Raw genomic sequence first — 23,624 nt, forward strand, 5'->3', positions numbered from 1 at the left:
ATTTTTTTTACATAGTTATGTACACTTCAGTTTATCCTATGTTACTCTCCAAAAACGTATTAAAAGGGACAGTCAATTTAGTCATCTTAAACGGGACACTAAACCCAAAATTTTTTCTTTCATGATTCAGATAGAGAATACAATTTTAAACATTCCAATTTACTGCTATTATCTAATTTGCTTCATTCTTTAGATATTCTTTGCTGAAGAAATAGCAATGCATGGATGAGCCAATCACACAAGGCATCTATGTGCAACCACCAATCAGCAGCTACTAAGCCTATCTATATATGATTTTCAGCAAAGGATATCAAGAGAATGAAGCAAAATATATAGAAGCAAATTAGAAAGTTGTTTAAAATTGCATGCTCTTTCTAAATTATGAAATTAAAAATTTGTGTTTCATGTCCCTTGAAGGTCTTATCTTAGATTAAGCTGCAGATATCCTTCTGCACCCCTTTCTATATAATGCAGCAGGAATGGTAAAAAATGGATATAGTTGATGACATCACAATCTGGGCTGCATCTAAGCAATCTGCATTGACAGTCTGTTGAATCCAACTAGCCTTTTGTGATTGGATGCCGTATGCAGCCTAGATCATGATCTCATCAGTGGGCAGAGCTTAGCAGCCATTTCAAAGTGGCCAAGAACAATATTTATATTAAAATAACTTTACCGCTCCTGCTGCATGATATAGAAAGAGTGCAGGAGACTATTTGAAGCTTAATCTAAGGGAAGACTTTAAGATGACTAAGGCATATACTGACCCTTTAAATTCTAATTTAATTTTAAGGTGGTATACTCAAGATGTCATGTCTATGCATTAGAGCTTGCATAATTATAAATCTGCAACATTCTCATTTCAGAGTTGTACAAATTATGTGTCCTAAATGCTTAGATACTGTGTACCTAATCTAGATGTATATTGAATCAATCCTAAATGCAAAATCTGAAAAATCACTCTAGAAACAAAAATAAGGAATAGCCCTCATTCCTCTATATTAGTTATTTGCGGTAGTTAATCAAGTCAAATTTAGACCCTGAGGAACCCGTGCCACATAATTAAATATCCAAAACATCTAGTTTATTTAGCAAAAGGTTCCTATCCCCTCCACTTTTTGGTTTAAGCACCCTCTCAATAATGCACCATTTAAAGGTTTCAATCTGCTTATTGTGCTTCAAAGCAAAACTTTAAACCAAAAAGGTGTGGAGGCAGTGCCAATGCTAATTGTGGAAAAGTGTTCACGCATATTAGAACCTACATATTGTGCTTTTTATCGGACACGCATAAATAAATGGCAAAAGAAAAAAAAGGTACAGTTTAAACAACCATTGATTTTAAATATTTCACCCCCCTGGTAATAGTTGTGTTTACAATTCTCACACCTGGGAAAACACCATGCAGACTTATTAAAGCTAACCCTGCTACATATCTCTCCCTACTTGTCTTTAAAAGAAATAACTTCAAAATAATGCATTTTATACTAACAATGTGATTGTGGTTAGCCATTTTATCTGCAGACTCAAGCCTGGGTTAGCATCTGCAAAAACACATGGTGGGTAGAGTTTGGCTATTGAAAAACAAATGCAGCAAACATGTGAATTACTTTAAAAAATATATATGTTTAAACTTGGCTGATATGCAATTCTATAGCAAGAAAACAGAGTTGTCTTGTAATTACAAGAAGTTTACTGTCCCTTTAATGGCTTTGGAAAAAGTCTCCAGCTGTATTGCCATGATTTTATATATAAAAAGAATGCTTGATCAATTGGCCATATACAGCTATTGTATAAATTTATTTATTTTTAAAAACAGAATTTATGTTTACCTGATAAATTACTTTCTCCAACGGTGTGTCCGGTCCACGGCGTCATCCTTACTTGTGGGATATTCTCTTCCCCAACAGGAAATGGCAAAGAGCCCAGCAAAGCTGGTCACATGATCCCTCCTAGGCTCCGCCTACCCCAGTCATTCGACCGACGTAAAGGAGGAATATTTGCATAGGAGAAACCATATGATACCGTGGTGACTGTAGTTAAAGAAAATAAATTATCAGACCTGATTAAAAAACCAGGGCGGGCCGTGGACCGGACACACCGTTGGAGAAAGTAATTTATCAGGTAAACATAAATTCTGTTTTCTCCAACATAGGTGTGTCCGGTCCACGGCGTCATCCTTACTTGTGGGAACCAATACCAAAGCTTTAGGACACGGATGAAGGGAGGGAGCAAATCAGGTCACCTAAATGGAAGGCACCACGGTTTGCAAAACCTTTCTCCCAAAAATAGCCTCAGAAGAAGCAAAAGTATCAAACTTGTAAAATTTGGTAAAAGTGTGCAGTGAAGACCAAGTCGCTGCCCTACATATCTGATCAACAGAAGCCTCGTTCTTGAAGGCCCATGTGGAAGCCACAGCCCTAGTGGAATGAGCTGTGATTCTTTCAGGAGGCTGCCGTCCGGCAGTCTCGTAAGCCAATCTGATGATGCTTTTAATCCAAAAAGAGAGAGAGGTAGAAGTTGCTTTTTGACCTCTCCTTTTACCAGAATAAACAACAAACAAGGAAGATGTTTGTCTAAAATCCTTTGTAGCATCTAAATAGAATTTTAGAGCGCGAACAACATCCAAATTGTGCAACAAACGTTCCTTCTTTGAAACTGGATTCGGACACAAAGAAGGCACGACTATCTCCTGGTTAATGTTTTTGTTAGAAACAACTTTCGGAAGAAAACCAGGTTTAGTACGTAAAACCACCTTATCTGCATGGAAAACCAGATAAGGAGGAGAACACTGCAGAGCAGATAATTCTGAAACTCTTCTAGCAGAAGAAATTGCAACCAAAAACAAAACTTTCCAAGATAACTTAATATCAACGGAATGCAAGGGTTCAAACGGAACCCCCTGAAGAACTGAAAGAACTAAATTGAGACTCCAAGGAGGAGTCAAAGGTTTGTAAACAGGCTTGATTCTAACCAGAGCCTGAACAAAGGCTTGAACATCTGGCACAGCTGCCAGCTTTTTGTGAAGTAACACAGACAAGGCAGAAATCTGTCCCTTCAAGGAACTTGCCGATAATCCTTTCTCCAATCCTTCTTGAAGAAAGGATAGAATCTTAGGAATCTTTACCTTGTTCCAAGGGAATCCTTTAGATTCACACCAACAGATATATTTTTTCCATATTTTGTGGTAAATTTTTCTAGTTACAGGCTTTCTGGCCTGAACAAGAGTATCAATAACAGAATCTGAGAACCCTCGTTTTGATAAGATCAAGCGTTCAATCTCCAAGCAGTCAGCTGGAGTGAGACCAGATTCGGATGTTCGAACGGACCTTGAACAAGCAGGTCTCGTCTCAAAGGTAGCTTCCATGGTGGAGCCGATGACATATTCACCAGATCTGCATACCAAGTCCTGCGTGGCCACGCAGGAGCTATCAAGATCACCGACGCCCTCTCCTGATTGAACCTGGCTACCAGCCTGGGGATGAGAGGAAACGGCGGGAATACATAAGCTAGTTTGAAGGTCCAAGGTGCTACTAGTGCATCTACTAGAGTCGCCTTGGGATCCCTGGATCTGGACCCGTAGCAAGGAACCTTGAAGTTCTGACGAGAGGCCATCAGATCCATGTCTGGAATGCCCCACAATTGAGTAATTTGGGCAAAGATTTCCGGATGGAGTTCCCACTCCCCCGGATGTAATGTCTGACGACTCAGAAAATCCGCTTCCCAATTTTCCACTCCTGGAATGTGGATTGCAGACAGGTGGCAGGAGTGAGTCTCCGCCCATTGAATGATTTTGGTCACTTCTTCCATCGCCAGGGAACTCCTTGTTCCCCCCTGATGGTTGATGTACGCAACAGTCGTCATGTTGTCTGATTGAAACCGTATGAACTTGGCCTTTGCTAGCTGAGGCCAAGCCTTGAGAGCATTGAATATCGCTCTCAGTTCCAGAATATTTATCGGTAGAAGAGATTCTTCTTGAGACCAAAGACCCTGAGCTTTCAGGGGTCCCCAGACCGCGCCCCAGCCCATCAGACTGGCGTCGGTCGTGACAATGACCCACTCTGGTCTGCGGAAGGTCATCCCTTGTGACAGGTTGTCCAGGGACAGCCACCAACGGAGTGAGTCTCTGGTCCTCTGATTTACTTGAATCGTCGGAGACAAGTCTGTATAGTCCCCATTCCACTGACTGAGCATGCACAGTTGTAATGGTCTTAGATGAATGCGCGCAAAAGGAACTATGTCCATTGCCGCTACCATCAAACCTATTACTTCCATGCACTGCGCTATGGAAGGAAGAGGAACGGAATGAAGTGTCCGACAAGAGTTTAGAAGTTTTGTTTTTCTGGCCTCTGTCAGAAAAATCCTCATTTCTAAGGAGTCTATTATTGTTCCCAAGAAGGGAACCCTTGTTGACGGAGATAGAGAACTCTTTTCTACGTTCACTTTCCATCCGTGAGATCTGAGAAAGGCCAGGACTATGTCCGTGTGAGCCTTTGCTTGAGGAAGGGACGACGCTTGAATCAGAATGTCGTCCAAGTAAGGTACTACTGCAATGCCCCTTGGTCTTAGTACCGCTAGAAGGGACCCTAGTACCTTTGTGAAAATCCTTGGAGCAGTGGCTAATCCGAAAGGAAGTGCCACGAACTGGTAATGCTTGTCCAGGAATGCGAACCTTAGGAACCGATGATGTTCCTTGTGGATAGGAATATGTAGATACGCATCCTTTAAATCCACCGTGGTCATGAATTGACCTTCCTGGATGGAAGGAAGAATTGTTCGAATAGTTTCCATTTTGAACGATGGAACCTTGAGAAACTTGTTTAGGATCTTGAGATCCAAGATTGGTCTGAACGTTCCCTCTTTTTTGGGAACTACGAACAGATTGGAGTAGAACCCCATCCCTTGTTCTCCTAATGGAACAGGATGAATCACTCCCATTTTTAACAGGTCTTCTACACAATGTAAGAATGCCTGTCTCTTTATGTGGTCTGAAGACAATTGAGACCTGTGGAACCTCCCCCTTGGGGGAGGCCCCTTGAATTCCAGAAGATAACCTTGGGAGACTATTTCTAGTGCCCAAGGATCCAGAACATCTCTTGCCCAAGCCTGAGCGAAGAGAGAGTCTGCCCCCCACCAGATCCGGTCCCGGATCGGGGGCCAACATTTCATGCTGTCTTGGTAGCAGTGGCAGGCTTCTTGGCCTGCTTTCCCTTGTTCCAGCCTTGCATTGGTCTCCAGGCTGGCTTGGCTTGAGAAGTATTACCCTCTTGCTTAGAGGACGTAGCACTTGGGGCTGGTCCGTTTCTACGAAAGGGACGAAAATTAGGTTTATTTTTGGCCTTGAAAGACCTATCCTGAGGAAGGGCGTGGCCCTTACCCCCAGTGATATCAGAGATAATCTCTTTCAAGTCAGGGCCAAACAGCGTTTTCCCCTTGAAAGGAATGTTAAGCAATTTGTTCTTGGAAGACGCATCCGCTGACCAAGATTTCAACCAAAGCGCTCTGCGCGCCACAATAGCAAACCCAGAATTTTTCGCCGCTAACCTAGCCAATTGCAAAGTGGCGTCTAGGGTGAAAGAATTAGCCAATTTGAGAGCACGGAGTCTGTCCATAATCTCCTCATAAGGAGGAGAATCACTATCGATCGCCTTTTCTAGCTCATCGAACCAGAAACACGCGGCTGTAGTGACAGGGAGAATGCATGAAATTGGTTGTAGAAGGTAACCTTGCTGAACAAACATCTTTTTAAGCAAACCTTCTAATTTTTTATCCATAGGATCTTTGAAAGCACAACTATCTTCTATGGGTATAGTGGTGCGTTTGTTTAAAGTAGAAACCGCCCCCTCGACCTTGGGGACTGTCTGCCATAAGTCCTTTCTGGGGTCGACCATGGGAAACAATTTTTTAAATATGGGGGGAGGGACGAAAGGTATACCGGGCCTTTCCCATTCTTTATTTACAATGTCCGCCACCCGCTTGGGTATATTAAAAGCTTCTGGGGGCCCCGGGACCTCTAGGAACTTGTCCATTTTACATAGTTTCTCTGGGATGATCAAATTCTCACAATCATCCAGAGTGGATAACACCTCCTTAAGCAGAGCGCGGAGATGTTCCAACTTAAATTTAAATGTAATCACATCGGGTTCAGCTTGTTGAGAAATTTTCCCTGAATCTGAAATTTCTCCCTCAGACAAAACCTCCCTGGCCCCCTCAGACTGGTGTAGGGGCATATCAGAACCATTATCCTCAGCGTCCTCATGCTCTTCAGTATCTAAAACAGAGCAGTCGCGCTTACGCTGATAAGTGGGCATTTTGGCTAAAATGTTTTTGATAGAATTATCCATTACAGCCGTTAATTGTTGCATAGTAAGGAGTATTGGCGCGCTAGATGTACTAGGGGCCTCCTGAGTGGGCAAGACTGGTGTAGACGAAGGAGGGAATGATGCAGTACCATGCTTACTCCCCTCACTTGAGGAATCATCTTGGGCATCATTTTCAGTGTCACATAAATCACATCCATTTAAATGAGAAGGAACCTTGGCTTCCCCACATTCAGAACACAGTCTATCTGGTAGTTCAGACATGTTAAACAGGCATAAACTTGATAACAAAGTACAAAAAACGTTTTAAAATAAAACAGTTACTGTCACTTTAAATTTTAAACTGAACACACTTTATTACTGCAATTGCGAAAAAGTATGAAGGAATTGTTCAAAATTCACCAAAATTTCACCACAGTGTCTTAAAGCCTTAAAAGTATTGCACACCAAATTTGGAAGCTTTAACCCTTAAAATAACGGAACCGGAGCCGTTTTTATCTTTAACCCCTTTACAGTCCCTGGTATCTGCTTTGCTGAGACCCAACCAAGCCCAAAGGGGAATACGATACCAAATGACGCCTTCAGAAAGTCTTTTTTATGTGTCAGAGCTCCTCACACATGCGACTGCATGTCATGCTTCTCAAAAACAAGTGCGCAATACCGGCGCGAAAATGAGGCTCTGCCTATGATTAGGGAAAGCCCCTAGAGAATAAGGTGTCTAAAACAGTGCCTGCCGATATTATTTTACAAAAATACCCATATTAAATGATTCCTCAAGGCTAAATATGTTATATATGAATCGATTTAGCCCAGAAAATGTCTACAGTCTTAACAAGCCCTTGTGAAGCCCTTATTTACTCTGTAATAAAAATGGCTTACCGGATCCCATAGGGAAAATGACAGCTTCCAGCATTACATCGTCTTGTTAGAATGTGTCATACCTCAAGCAGCAAAAGTCTGCTCACTGTTCCCCCAACTGAAGTTAATTCCTCTCAACAGTCCTGTGTGGAACAGCCATCGATTTTAGTAACGGTTGCTAAAATCATTTTCCTCTTACAAACAGAAATCTTCATCTCTTTTCTGTTTCAGAGTAAATAGTACATACCAGCACTATTTTAAAATAACAAACTCTTGATTGAATAATAAAAACTACAGTTAAACACTAAAAAACTCTAAGCCATCTCCGTGGAGATGTTGCCTGTACAACGGCAAAGAGAATGACTGGGGTAGGCGGAGCCTAGGAGGGATCATGTGACCAGCTTTGCTGGGCTCTTTGCCATTTCCTGTTGGGGAAGAGAATATCCCACAAGTAAGGATGACGCCGTGGACCGGACACACCTATGTTGGAGAAATCTGTTTTGCTTCAGTAAATTTAATGGTTTGCATATTGCTACAAGGTCTGAACATGATGAATAAAACGACATAAAACTTTAAACAGCAATGCATTTGAAGGCATTCCTAAATACACATGACTTAAAAGAAATTGTTCTAGTAAATGCTTTCACAGAGAGACACAGAATGTAGAATAAACACAAGCTTGCACTCTGGTCTTTTCAAATTCTTTAACTGTGAAAAATGTGACAACACACACAAAACACATGCTCCTCTCCTTAATTCTAATACTGTGCCTAAGTCATCTCAGATACAATATATTCTCTCTGAACTTGTATGGTGTTCGAAACCAAGCACATGTAAAAAATTAAGAGAATTTGTTTAGCATATACTATATTATTTTTCCCTTTATAGCTTCTTCCTAAATCATTATGTACACATAATATACTATTCTTTGAATGAAATCAGAGAACTTAGGAGAACAATATATCTGTAGTTATTTCAAGTGGGACTTTTCTGTCAAAACAAATAGTCCTCAAAGAAAGCTTGTTGTTTTTTTTATCAATACTATCTCAGTAGGTCAATACAGGGTACTTACATTTTCCTTTAGCAATTTCTTGTTTGGGGAGGGATCTTCAATGATTTTTCGTTTCCTATGCCTATCTGCTGTCAAAGCAGAACTGCTAAAAACAAGAACGATACAAAAATGTACATAACACACAAAAAAATAAATATAACACAAAACTGCTACTCTTAGAAATGACAAAGCAGATACAGTTAATGAAAAGACGCAGAATTTATAGTATGTAGTAAAAAGATGTATAGTATGTAGTAAAATGACTAGGTATATTGTTTCTACCTAAATCAAAATCAGTTATTCATTTTAACACAAACAAGCAGGTATTGTAAGAAATGATCAAAGATGCAATGGTTCTTGATTTCTTCTGTACTCACTTTTCCAAGTTTTGCAAATGCTCCCGAACTTTCTGTATCAAACACATTTTGGTATCATTCACCACAAAATCATCACAGCAGTAACTACAAAGAGAAGGTACAAAAGTTTATAGAAGTCTAGAAGTTTTTTTGGTTTTTAATTCAGTTCTGAAATGATGGTTGAGCTGCTACCCAGGCTCACCAGTAGATGCTGTAATTGCTGCAGTCCATACACACTGTGTGCTGCAATCTCTCTTTATCCGGCTTTTCCTGTTGCTTGGAGTTAGCAAGTGGATCCTGGGCATCCTCATAATGCTTCTTGGCATGGCCATTCACATATCTGTGATGACGTATATAAAAATGTAAAAACAAAAGACAGTGTGGGGTTGAGACATTATATAAAGAAAAATAAATAACCAGAAATGGTTTAACCACAGAGTGGAATTAGTGTCCCCTAAAAATTGTGTGCTTTTTTATATATATATCCCCCCTCAGAAATGGTTTTACTAACCACAGCAGTAGAATTAGACTGAAATTAGAAACTGTATCTTTTTTTCCTATATATTTGCAATCACAACTGGCAGGTGAGCCTAGTTACTTAACAACTAAGTGCGTGAGGCTCACCTATAGGGGCTGATTCTTTAGAGGCTCACTGCAAGTGATTTAGTCCTGTATATATGTTTTCCAGTTATGTTGAGTTTCTTTTACCCAAAGTGAGTCCACCTTCTTCACATTATGCCCTATTATAGTGATGTCTATAGAACAAGAAACCCTGTCCTCTAGTTATTAAAACTCTCAACCACCAAGTGGATCTGCTTCAGCTCTGAAGTCTAGTTACCAAACCTATCTGAATGATCCTGTTTTCTAGTCATTGGGCTAGATCCATAAATGTTTGTTAGGCACTTCTAGCTATACAGAAAAGCAAGTTACCACCATAACACTTAAAAACTGAAGCACTTTTACAAAATGGGTTTTGTAAATGTTCATAATAGTAAAAAATGTGCATGACTGCTTTAATATGGTTGTGGTGGTCTCGCTGGATAGAACAAAATGTGCTTGAAAAACACGCCAGAGGCAAAGGACTGACCATTGGCATTCTAGGAGGCGGGGTTTGGGTTTTCACCTAATCCTCATTCAAGTATGCAAAATTCATAAAGAATCGATTACCAGTGTGAAGTATCTAGTGTTGCTTACACGTATTGCCCGTTTAAAGCATTAAAAGGTTGTTTAGTTTTCTGGGGCATGCCCGGGCAGAGATGGCGCTCAGTCGCATCTTTAGAGGCTCCTGCTCAAATTAATTGAATTTACTGATTGCCTTCGGGTATATGAGCTTATTCCTCAACTAATCAGATGGAACAAAAAAAAAAACTTATCTGGGGTACAAATAGAAGTCATCAGGATAACCTACACTAAACTAATCAGTCCTGAACTGGACCGCTGGGGCCTCGGGAGGTGAACTACTAGAGAACCTCGGCACCACCACCCCACCCTTGTAACCACGGTATTTCAGTCACACTAAAGACTGCACCCTATACCAACGCTCATCAAAATGGAAGAGCTACATACAGCCCTGAGAATTCTACTCGAAGACTTGGAGGCCAAAATATATAGTAGCTTTGACGACCTAGTCTACGTTTGTAAATCAGTGAGCGACCGGGACTCCTTATCAGTTGCGTATTCACCTAGGCCGGACACCATGATTACTTCCTTACTGCCTCAAAGCAAGGGCCTGACGCAGAGATATTCAGGCTGATAAGCTGGAAGGAGCCTGCACTGTCCAGCAATGCGGAGGAGACGCGAACAGCCAGCAGGCCCTGCTGCATATATAAACACTTCCTAAGCCGAACGGGCCCTTTGCGGACGACGGGGGAAATGCGGCCGGCCTCCCCGGTCGTTGTAAGCACTCAATACTATTTGCAGATAGCACAGGGAATGCCCTGAAGTCTCCAATATCCAGTTATGGGGTCTTCTCCGCTTCGTGGATCGGAGGAACCGGATCAAGGAAGCCTGTAACTATAGATGATATCCTATGCCGACTCTAACTACCTGCCCGATAGAGAGTTCCTCAATTTTCATTTACAATCTTGCCCAAGCCAATAAAAAAAAAAATGGAGAAAGTTTAGTGCAGAACGTATTAGACATTAAGCCAAAACCCCCCTGGATCAAAAAGTCTGGCGTGGGATGAAATTTGCTTAACCACAGAGCCATTTCACATTTTTCTGTGTGATAGCAGAATCCAGCTTGTTTTCCCACTGACAGAGACTTATTTTATATTATAATCTCACTACCAGGTCAGATATGAGGTGGGGAGATAGGGCTTATGTAATTTTAATTGTCAACATATATCCCTCTCACTTAGCCAGCTATAGTTTTGATGTGTTGGATGTCAGAGTCCCATGAGTCACCTAAAAATAGTTCATAAACGCAAGAACGCACATGTAATATTTGTGTAAATACAATTTTACTATAATCACATATTAAGTCGACAACTTCCAAGTTAAAAATCTGAGCTGATTATGGGGTTGAGAGGTATGAGTTACATAACCCCAATTTTTAGTATTAATGTTCAGAGTCATCTTATATTAGAGACGAGAGAGACAAGGTACTCACAATGTGCCAAAATAAACAGGTATATTGAGAGTTGAAATGGGGGATCTCTATCCTATAATATATATGCCCTGACATGTCTCATATAACTGCCAGCCAACCCCAAAGTTAATTTAGGCATTCATTTCTTCTCAACCCCATATAGTCGGAAGTCATTTCACATATATGACCAGAATGTTTTCTTCTTTTATCTGTATGAGACTGCTTAGAGGAAAACAATTTTTCATGTTCCTTGTACATATTGCTATTATTGAAACATAGGTTAGTTTGTTCTATTTGATTCTAATAGGTCTTTAGGTTACTTAGCTTGCTATATACTCCAATATTATTCACTCTTCACCTGACTATGGATTCCGGTATTATTTGACCTCTAAGTCTTTTTATATTTCTGTGGCTCTTCCTCCACTTATATACTAAAAAACAGTTTGCAGTTTTTTTCCCATTATATACAACTTTACAGGTTGATGAGTCTTTTATATTATAAATCTCAATCATATCTAGGTATGACCCCTTTTTATTTATGATGCAAACACACGCTTTGCCTATAACATCACTATTTACTGTATCTACACTCATACTATTCTCGGATTATTTAGTTTACAATATCAGTTGCTATTTTATTAATTCCTTAGGTCCAAAAGTGACCATTGCAAATGCTAATTTTTCTCCTCTAAAATATTTGTGTGCTTTTAGGTCCAAGAGTGACCCTGTGTGTCAAGCGAGGAAACTTTTAAAGAAAATAATATAAAACAGAGGTTCGAGATGCCTACCCACTGTAAAACTTTTTGGGTTTTTTGAGTCATTGTTAAAATGAAAACTTTAATCATTCCTGTTCAATGGTACTTCATATATATTGTGCATTCTTTGCACAACCTCAATAAAAATAAAAAATAAAAAGGTTGTTTAGTTTTCATTTTTCTTTCATACAGCTTTTTCTATCTTCATTAGTTGGATTACTACGGTTTTGAAAGGTGTTATTGTGATGCTGGTTCCTTGACAGTATAATGTGTTTTATGCATCAAGCAGTTAACGGTTGTGATAGATTCATCTACATTGATAATGGAGCTGATCTTGCAACTCTTGGTGTTGATGAGCAGCAGGTCCAATTTAGATTACAAGGATGTCTTTTTAAGTAAGATATTTTCATGAATGAGTTTTAAATTAATCTAGACCATTGAGGTATTCAGATTCTCTCTATGGAACCAGTTCTCTAAAGCTTTCTGGTATAGAGAAATTTTAAAAGATGCCTTGTCAGTACTCCTAGGCCTGTCTGATAGTTTTAAAGGCAATTTTTACATTGGGAGCTGTGTATTTCAGTAAAGGGAATTAACTAATAATGTGAAGGAGAGATACTTACTTTATAATATAGTGCTCAGTAAAATAACCTTATGATTTCTCTCTATGCTGGCGAGTTTTTGAGAATCAGGCTCTATGTGTCTGTCTTGTAATTTTTGAATTGTGCTTAGCAAGTAAGCTGATGCTCTTATTCTGAGGTTTTAAATTAGTGCTATATCCAGTTGTGTCAAAACCAAGAACAAAGAAGCCTTTACATATTTTTACAGCCTTTATTTGGCACTGAGTAGTTGTGGATTTAAAATGTTAATGCATGAGAAGGCTACTTTTATTTTGCTTTAAGAAAAGGATGCCTACACCTTTGAAATGTTTATAACAGTTTGGCAACCATGAATGTTATTGGGTCTCTGCTGAGCATTTCTCAGTAAGCAAACTGTCCTCGAGCCAGGAAGCGTACTTACCCACTAAGTAAGTTTGACTTCTAGTTATTAAGAATCATATTGGCCCTGCCCTCTAGATATTAGCTCTGTACAAAGCTTTTCAATCAACAGGTGAATCTACATCCCAATATAGTGAATCATTTACTTTAAGTCAGAAGAATAAAAATTATGACAAATTGTGAGAGGAATTTCAACTCTCCCATCCAGGATGGGGTTTCTAAGTAACTAAACATGTCCTATAGTTCTAAACACTCAACTCTGACCCTCTCTGTCAAGGAATCTCTCATCTATTAAAATGTCCAATAGCTATGGTCTCAGTTATGGAGGCACTCTTCTATACAGTTTCTTTTTAATGCATGATGTGGACCTTATACAACTTTCAGTATGAATATTCACCAAATAAAAAGGATTACTCCACTTTAGAGGATACCACTGGAATAATCTTACTCCACTTTAGCATGACTAATAATTCTATATATGCCATCTCATGGAACACACTAAACTCACCTTCCACAGTGTACGCCAGAACAAGTCAGACAGACCCATGGACTTTTGTTTGATCGACACACTATGGGGGAAGGGGAAAAAAAAAAAAGTTTTAAAAAAATAAAGACCATAACTGCAAGGATATTTAAATACATAACAAATGCTGAACCCCAAAAACATATTTCGACAGTTTAAAAGGGGGATATGAAAAATACATAAAGTAAAAAAAATTTTTTTTTTTTTTTTTTTAAAAGGCCAACACCTCTTGGAGTTTCTAAATAAATCAGATTTTTCCAAACACTGCTTTTCTCTCCTGTTTATGTAGCTTTTCAACAGGGCATACAAATATTCATATTTTCAGTATACTTGGCAGTTTCAACAGACAAAAGCAGCTAATTCAAACGGTAAAGGAGCTGCTTGCAAACAATTTAATACTCTCCAGCAGGTAAAATAGATCATTGGGAACAGATTAAAGGGACATAGTCTAGTCAAAATTAAACTTTCCTGATTCAGATAGGGCATGCAATTCTAAACTACTTTCCAATTTACTTTATATTTACATTTGCTTTGTTCTTTTCAATTCTTTGTTGAAAGATAAACCTAGGTAGGCTCATATGCTAATTTCTAAGTCCTTGAAGACCTCCTCTTATTTCAAAAGCATTTGACAGTTTTTCACAGCTAGAGGGTGTTAGTTCGGTGCTCTGACAAAATGCAGACGGACATTTGGTCAACAGCATTCTGTCCGACAGACAGAATGCCGAAGCATGTTCCGAGTTCAGCCGAGGGCAGCTACGCTCCGGAGTGCTCTGTTCTAATCAGAGCCTCGGGTGCCACAACCGCCTCTGGGAACCTAACCATGGGTCCCAGCCCGCACGTCTTGTAATTCTCTGTCTTGTGAAATTATCTATCGAATCTATCTATTGAATCTATCTAATCCACTGTTTCTCAACAGCCGGGCCGCGGCCCACTACTGGGCCGCGACCCGACATAGCCTCCACACATTCGCTCTGACAGGCCCACCTTTACATATCTCCAATATTTCGGATGGGCCTGTCAGAGTGCCACTGCGCATGTCCGTTTGCGCACTGTAAGCAGGTAGCGGCGTACTGTGAGTGGGTAGTAGCGGCGGGTGGCGTGCAGAGCGGGAAGCATCGGCTCACAGGTAAGTAAACCCACTGACACCAATGACATAAATTACAGCCACTGACACCAATGTATATATTTAGGGTGACCACTGGACACCAATGTGTATGTATAAAACAACCTGACACGAATGTGTATGAGTAAACTGTATATATTTTACAGTGGGTTAATTATATGATAATTCATTGGTGTCCGTGGGATATTTATATGGATCTGACAAATTAATTATTACATATTTAAACCACTGTAAAATATATATATATATATATATATATATATATATATATATATATATATACACACACACACACACACACACATATATATACACACATACACATATATACATACAGTGAATATAAAAAGTCTACACACCCCTGTTAAAATGTCAGGATTCTGTGATGTTAAAAAAAAATACAGAAAGATAAATCATTTCAGAACTTTTTCCACCTTTAATGTGACCTATAAACTACACAACTCAATTGAAAAACAAACTGAAATCTTTAAGGTGGAAGTAAACAAAAAAAATAATAATAATAATAATGTGGTTGCATATAACTGGGGATGTAGCTGTGTTCAGAATTAAGCAATCACATTCAAAATCATGTTAAATAGGAGTCAGTACACACCTGTCATTTAAAGTGCCTCTGATTAAATACAAATAAAGTTCAGCTGTTCTAGTTGGTCTTTCCTGACATTTTTAGTTGCGTCCTACACAAAAGCCATGGTCCGCAGAGAGCTTCCAAAGCATCAGAGGGATCTCATTGTTAAAAAGGTATCAGTCAGGAGAAGGGTACAAAAGAATTTCCAAGGCATTAGATATACCATGGAACACAGTCATCATCAAGTGGAGAACCAATGGCACAACAATGACATTACCAAGAACTGGATGTCCCTCCAAAATGGATGAAAAGATGAGAAGAAAACTGGTCTGGGAGGCTACCAAGAGGTCTACAGCAACATTAAAGGAGCTGCAGGAACATCTGTCAAGTACATGTGACAGCAATCTCCACGTATTCTTCATATGTTTGGGCTTTGGGGTAGACAGCAAGACAGAAGCCTTTTCTTACGAAGAAAAACATCCAAGCCCAGCTAAATTTAGCAAAAACACATCTGAAGTCTCCCAAAAACATGTGAGAAAAGGTGTTATGGTCTGATGAAACCTAAGGTTGAACTTTTTGGCAATAATTACAAAAAAATATGTTTGGCGCAAAAACAACACTGCACATCATCAAAAGAACACCATACCCACAGTGAAGCATGGTGGTGGCAGCATCATGCTTTGGGGCTGTTTTTCTTCAGCTGGAACTGGGGCCTTATTCAAGGTAGAGGGAATTATGAACAGTTCCAAATACCAGTCAATATTGGCACAAAACCTTCAGGCTTCTGCTAGAAAGCTGAACAGGAACTTCATCTTTCAGCATGACAACGACCCAAAGCATACATCCAAATCAACAAAGGAATGGCTTCACCAGAAGAAGATTAAAGTTTTAGAATGGCCCAGCCAGAGCCCAGACCTGAATCCAATCGAAAATCTGTGGGGTGATCTGAAGAGGGCTGTGCACAGGAGATGCCCTCGCAATCTGACAGATTTGGAGTGTTTTTGCAAAGAAGAGTGGGCAAATCTTGCCAAGTCAAGATGTGCCATGCTGATAGACTCATACCCCAAAAGACTGAGTGCTGTAATAAAATCAAAAGTTGCTTCAACAAAGTATTAGTTTAAGGGTGTGCGCACTTATGCAACCATATTTTATTTTTACTTCCCTTCACCTAAAAGATTTCAGTTTGTTTTTCAATTGAGTTGCATAGTTTATAGGTCACATTAAAGGTGGAAAAAGTTCTGAAATGATTTATCTTTGTCTCATTTTTTTTACATCACAGAAACCTGCCATTTTAACAGGAGTGTGTAGACTTTTTATATGAGAGAGACACACAGAGATAGATAGACATTTCTTCCAAACCTACTCCAAACCACTCCCGATGCTTACCGTGCCCTGGACAGTCCGGCTAAAACTTACCGGGCCTTGAGGTCACTTAGGTTGAGAACCACTGATCTAATTTATCTTGTGGCAGGACTGTTATCTGACAGCCACTTGTGTGTCGGACTATTATCCATCGACCAAATGTTCGTCGGCTAACAGTCTGGCCACAGTTAATTCATGTATGCTATAGCGATAACTCCATGGGCGTGAGCACAATGTTATGAGAGGGCACTGATTGGCTAAAATACAAGTCTGTCAAAAGAACTGAAATAAGGGGGCAGCCTGCAGAGCCTTAGATACAAGGATATCACAGAGGTAAACAGTTTATTAAAAGGGACAGTAAACCCCCAAAAATAATTTTATGATTCAGATAGAGGATAACATTTTAAACAAGATTAAAATTAACTTCTATTATCTAATTTGCTTCATTCTTTAGATATCTTTTGTTGAAGAAATAGCAATGCACATTGGTGAATCACACGAGGCATCTATGTACAGCAACCAATCAGCAGCTACTGAGCCTATCTAGATATGCTTTTCAGCAAAGGATATCAATAAAATTAACCAAATTAGATAATAAAAGTAAATTAGAAATTTGTTTAAACATGCATGCTCTTTCTAAAACATGAAAGAAAAATTAGGGGTTTCATGTCCTGTTAAAATAATAACCGCGTTAGTTATGCTGCCCAATAAAGTGCCCCATGGGTCATGTGATAGCTATGACAGCCAGTCCTAGTGACAACATAAAAAATGACAAGCCATTGTTTGTTACTCTGGGCTTTAACCCTCAGACAACAAGGCTAGCCCTGGCTATAATGTTATTATAGAATGCATTGTTTTGCAATTGTTATCAGTTAAAGCAAAATAGGGTCAGATATATAGCAGAGTTAGCCATCAGGGTGCGGTTTAAGTTCAGGGAATCAGAATTTTCAGAAGTTACATGAAAAGGAGGCAAAATAAAAAATTTAAGTATGTAGCAAAGGTATTTCATTATGCATAACTAAACATTTTATATACAAACTTCAAGGTAATTACTATCCCTTTAACATGAGAGCAGATAATTATAGTGAAAATACTGAGTAAAAATTCCAAAACTGTCTACTCCAGAATTTTTATCGTTTAAAAAGATAAATACTTTTACACATTCCCTAGTTCTGCATAACCATAATTATATTCAAATACGTTTTACCCCTCTGATTACCTTGTATCAAAGCCTCTGCAGACTGCCCCTTTATTTCATTATTTTTTTACAGACTTGCATTTTAGCCAATCAATGCAGACTCATAACTCCCAGGGAGTGAGCACAATGAACTAGTGCTGTTTCTCTGTAAAAAAAAAACAAAACAAAAAAAAACAACTGCCATAATGCAATGGGATAAAAGGTGACCTTCAAGGGCTTAGAAATTGGCATATAAGCCTACCAAGGTTTAGATTTCAACATAGAATACTATAAGAACAAAGCAAATTTTATGATAAAAGTAAATTGGAAAGTCGTTTAAAAAAAAAACTTTTTTCTTGTTCTAGCCTTTTAAAATGATGAATAAGACATATTACAATTATTTCTATTGAGAATACTAAACTGCTTAGGTGTTTTTTTATTACAACAATGAAAAAGACAGTTTAACATGCCTTTTAACTGCTAGGCACAACTAAAGTTACATCGGTACCACTCACAATGATATTGTTTTTTTCTCCTGTACCTGCCTCTCTTTAAAGGGACAGTCAACACTTACTTTAACATGTTTTTATATTGAAAATAACAAAACGGAGGTCCGCCTACACTATACCCCTCCTGCCTTGCCGCCTTGCTTCTGTCCTAATCAGCGGCGCTAACTACTCTAATACCCGGTAAATATGGATGCCGGACTCCCCCCACCATTACGTAGCTGCCTTCTTCTTCAACTGATAAGCAAATCAGAATCCAGTCCTCCCTCGGACTGAAATTGCACGCGCTTGCAATTTCTGTCCGATGCCTGGATTCTGATTTGCTTATCAGTTGAAGAAGAAGGCAGCTACGTAATGGTGGGGGGAGTCCGGCATCCATATTTACTGGGTATTAGAGTAGTTAGCGCCGCTGATTAGGACAGAAGCAAGGCGGCAAGGCAGGAGGGGTATAGTGTAGGCGGACCTCCGTTTTGTTATTTTCAATATAAAAACATGTTAAAGTAAGTGTTGACTGTCCATTTAAAGTTGTTCTTTTATTTTAACCCACTAGAGAATCCAGTTGGTAAAGCCCCGCATTTTTATACTGGACTCTGCCATTTTGGTATGCACAAATGGTTGCTTCCTATAACAGAAGCAGTGTGCTTTCACAAATCAGTAACATTGCTGGCTTTTTGACAGCTGTATATTGCACTCACACAATATAAAAGCAAAACTGTTACGTTCAAGAAAATTTTATTTTTTTTACATAGTTTGAAAATTACATAAACAGAAAAAGCCCTAGGAAAAATAGAGAAATGCAACCATGCTATTGTGCACATGGACAATATCACTGATCTATGTGTAACAATACTTAAAGGGACACTCAATCAAAATTAAACTTTCATTATTCAGAAAGAGCATGCCATTTTAAACAACTTTCAAATTTACTTCTATTAACTAAAATGTGCACAGTCTTTTTATATTTAAACATTTGAGTCACCAGCTCCTACTGAGCATGTGCACGAATAAGTGTGTATGCATTTGTGAATAGCTGATGGCTGTCACATGGTACGTGTATTCATTTGTGATTGGCTGATGGCTGTCACATGGTACAAGGGGGAGTGGAAAAAGACAAATTTTAAAATGGTCAGCAAAAAAAAATAAAAAAAAATCTACTACTCATTTGAAGTTCAGACTAAGTGATATTGCATTGTCTTGTTATCTTGCATTTGTTGATTATGCAAATCTACTGTTGACTGATCCTTCAAATTTCAAGATAACGGTGCCAAGTGTGAAGACTAGCACATTAGCTTTGAAGAGAGCTGCAGGCACAGGAGGTAAAACGGTAACCATGTTACTGTAGTTGTACCCAGTAGTTCATTGTACCTTTAAATAATGCTCTTGTATGTGCATGGCAAAAAGAATGGAGTTTACTGTCCCTTTAAAACGTGAAGAAAACTAAAAATTCTCAGTAAAAGAAGTGGGGGAAATGAAACAGAGAAAGATTAGAAATGGACAGGAGTAAAGGTCTACTCTCCCCCCCCCTCCATCAACCCTCATATTTACAATAAGTCTGATATAAAGAGAGACATAATTGTCAAATAGCAAACAGAACAATAAATGCTTCTAGTTATACATCGGATCTTACAATATATAAAACATTAACATCTCAAAAAATAAATACATATTAAAGTCTACCTAATATGACCGCAGGTCATTTTGAGCACGAGAATGTTTGCCTAAATAAAAAATAAAAAGAAGGTAAAGTGGGTGAAATCTCCTCCACTAACCTCTCTCTCACTCCTCCTCCCTTGAAACCATTAGCCCCACCATAACACTATTAGCCCCATCATAACACCTTTATATCACATCTTAGTCCATTAGTAAACTAGAGGATACTCGGCTCTTCCATGGCATTCATTAAATAATCAGTAGAACGAAATGGGTATATTAAATGTTTTCTGTGTTTCAGCTGGGTATGATTTAATAAATGGATCCCATTTCTTTTTAAAAACAAAAACAAACAAAAAACTTTCTACTCCTTTTCCTTGATCATGGTCTACAACACATTCTTCCAATACCATTTTATTATATAGTTTTACTTTAAACTCTGTTACCGTAGGAATTTTTTTAGATATCCAATTCTTCGGTATCAAATATCTAACCACTAGAATTATCATTTCGATAAATGTTTTCTCTCTATATCTAGTATTTTTTGGTAATGAGAAAATTATAGTCACAATCAAGTTTTAGCTCTTCATTAATAATTTTAGAAGTCCAAAAACTTATTTTTCCCCCCAAAATTGATTAATATGTTGGCATTCCCAAAAGTAATGAACAATATCTGCCCTAGCGCTACAGAGGAGAAATCCCTCAGTAAGAACAACAAAGGCACATTTAGGAGCTCTGGTAGAGAGGAGGGGAACTACACTGAACCTACTAGGATCATTTAATGCGAGCTAGATCTTATGGCACCATCTAAAATTAAGCCAATGCTGAGTGGATATGGTTAGAGTGAAGTTAACAGCTATGATTACAGCACCTCTCCTAGCTTCTCTACAGACAATGTCACTTATATTCCACTCTATGGTGTCTATTGTAAAGCAGCGCTCTTCAATATAAAATATGCGCACAGTATTAGACTTTCTCAACAGTGAACTCTTTTGGAGAGGTCAGGTCTGTTTACTTCATAAAATATCTGTTTTAACAATAAAAGCACAGAAATAAAAAGAAACATAAAGGTGACCTTAAAAAGGGACACTCAAGTCAAAATTAAACTTCATGATTCAGATACAGCATGCAATTTTAAACAACTTTCCAATTTACTTCCATTAACAAAATGTGCACAGTCTTTTTATATTTACACTTTTTGAGTCACCAACTCCTACTGAGTATGTGCAAGAGTTCACAGCATATACGTATATGCATTTGTGATTGGCTGATGGTTGTCACATGATATAGGGGGAGTGGAAATAGACATAACTTTGCAATTTATTTAACAAAAATCTACTTCTCATTTGAAGTTCAGACGAAGTGCTATTACATTGTCTTCTTATCATGCATTTGTTGATTATGCAAATCTACTGTATTGACTGGTCCTTTGTAAAGAACACACTTGCCAGTTTATAGAATGGCTCATTAGTTTCTGGCATTTTGAATGTCTTGAAATGTACAATATAAATATACTCTGTATTTACTTTGTATGGCAGAGTATAAATACAATAAATACATTCCTGTTTATGTCTCTGCTACTGGTATAGCTGCTGATCATTATATTACAATCATTATTACAGGTCCTTAAGATTAATTTTTGAAATTATCATTTTTTTAAATTATCTCCATACTAACTAAATAAAAAAAATTATAACACCCTAGCAGTCTCTAGATCAGTGCTTTCCAAACTGTGTGTCGGGACACACTAGTGTGTCGGCAGCAGTGTGTAGGTGTGTCCCTGCTTCAGCACCAATTTTTTTTTTAATTTTTTTTTTTGGTTTCTGACTTTCCGCCTGCTTGCTACGCATATCGCATGGTTGATACGTGATTGATACCTAGGGGATCTGTGTAGCTATTGGTGTTATTAAACTTATTTTTAATTCTTGCACATACATATTGTTACTTGTAAATACATTTCATTATTATATAATTTATGTATGTGTCCGTATCTCTTAAAACAAGTTAGTTTAACCTCCTTTTTGCTAGTACAACTAAATTACTGTGTCACAAAATGATGTAGGTCTAAAAAGTGTGTCACCAACATGAAAAGTTTGGAAAGCTCTGCTCTAGATGCTCAGAGAATGGAAGTTTTTTGAAGTCCACACTGTAATTAGACCAACAACTATCATGAAGTGGATACTTGCATTGTGGTTTTTTTCCCCAATAACCCTTCAGAGCAGAGAATATTATAGTATGTGCAGACCTTTTGCAATGTGGTACTTGATTGATGATAAACTGAGCATATTTAAAATGCTATTTTAGACTGCCTTGCTTGTTTTTTTGTTTTTTAAATTTATTTGTGATTATAAAATTAAAAAAGGGTGGAGTTGCTGTTCCTGGGCTACTGGGTAATACTTTCCCCGTGGGCCAAAAATTGCCAGACCTCCCCCTGCATCCACTTAAAATTCTGGAGTCCCAGACCACCAGCACATTCTACTACCTGATCTGAGTACCTGATTAAAATTCTGTGCGGCACTTAAAGTTGCATATTAGTTGAAGGGTGGGCATCAAAAATATGTTAGGACTTGGTATAGCGGATCCCTACACTATATTCTATTGCTGTCTTATGAAATACAGGTGCGGGTATAGGACATGGTGTGGACGGGTGGGGTCTGAAGTGGCGAGTAACATTTTGGCCTGACTAGTAGCTAAGAACTTTAAAATTTGAACCCTGTCTTATATTAAAGGTGTAATATATATATATATATATATATATAAAAGTATTTGTGCAGACAACGGTCAGTAGAAGTTTAAAACTCAGTCTTTATTGTACAAATAAAATAAAAACACACATTATATATATATATATATATATATATATATATATACACACACATACACACACACACACACATATACAAACATACATAAACACCTCAGATTTTTAAACTAGAAACACTACGCTACATCCCCAGGATAAAACTAAAGCAATAGAAAATAAAAATAATCCCCTACTGGATAGCAAAAGCCAGACTTGGATCTGTAGATTTACTAACTGACGGGACATAATGGGGAGTAAGAGGGTATTGGTTACTAGATTGTTTCTAGCACACTTATACTCCTCCCAAGTGTTAGGTAGAGACCAAATATATTATAAAAGGAGTAAATAACATCCTCCATTGAGTATCTTAGGCTTTATATCTCACACTCAATCCGCTAAGGTGATCTTAGTCAAAAGCGTGCTAGCTATCCGGCATAATGCCAACTGGGCCGCACGGCTACTGACTAAGATGTGGAAGCGTCACCTCATTGAAAAAAATAGTGTAGGTGCCCTACACTGCAGACAAAGGAGCTTGCAGCATGAAGTATTTGATACTTCATGACTGAAAGTCCCCTTTATTTGTTGAACTGGTAAATTCTAGCGTTTCACAAAAGCTAGGATTTACCCTCACTAATTCTCACAGCCACACTCCAAAATCTTGAGGAAAGCTTTCCCAAAAGTGAAATGCGGCAAACAGTAATGGAATGCCGTTTTATAAATGTGCATTCAAACTGTTTAGAAAAAAAAAAAAAAAAACAACTTACAATACTTGAGGACATCTATTACTGTTGTATACAGGTAACATAGAAAGACAATAAGTACTAGCTGCACCTGGTAGATGCGTGCATGCTACATAGAATTGGAAAGCAAAATTATTAATTTTGGTGAACAGTGGAAAGCTAGTATGCTTTAGCGGTATGAGAAACACTACAAAAAAATTAATTAATTTTTTTAGGACTAGAATATCCCATT

General features: G+C 38.4%; 1 protein-coding gene across 2 annotated transcripts in view; it reads right to left on the reverse strand.

The window, feature by feature from the left end:
* Positions 1-23,624, reverse strand: part of USP3 (ubiquitin specific peptidase 3) — a 172,534-nt gene that overhangs the window by 145,552 nt on the left and 3,358 nt on the right. The window contains exons 2-5 of one of the 2 annotated variants that reach the window (XM_053717294.1): positions 13,431-13,491; positions 8,786-8,923; positions 8,605-8,688; positions 8,249-8,330 (exon numbers count right to left, since the gene is read on the reverse strand). In XM_053717294.1, the coding sequence (XP_053573269.1) occupies positions 8,249-8,330; positions 8,605-8,688; positions 8,786-8,923; positions 13,431-13,491 (365 nt within the window). Of the gene's footprint in view, positions 1-8,248; positions 8,334-8,604; positions 8,689-8,785; positions 8,924-13,430; positions 13,492-23,624 lie in introns of both variants that reach the window. The other variant, XM_053717293.1, reaches the window with a different exon arrangement.

This window comes from Bombina bombina, chromosome 6 (genome assembly GCF_027579735.1).
Source record: "Bombina bombina isolate aBomBom1 chromosome 6, aBomBom1.pri, whole genome shotgun sequence".
NCBI classification, from domain to species: Eukaryota; Metazoa; Chordata; class Amphibia; order Anura; family Bombinatoridae; genus Bombina; species Bombina bombina.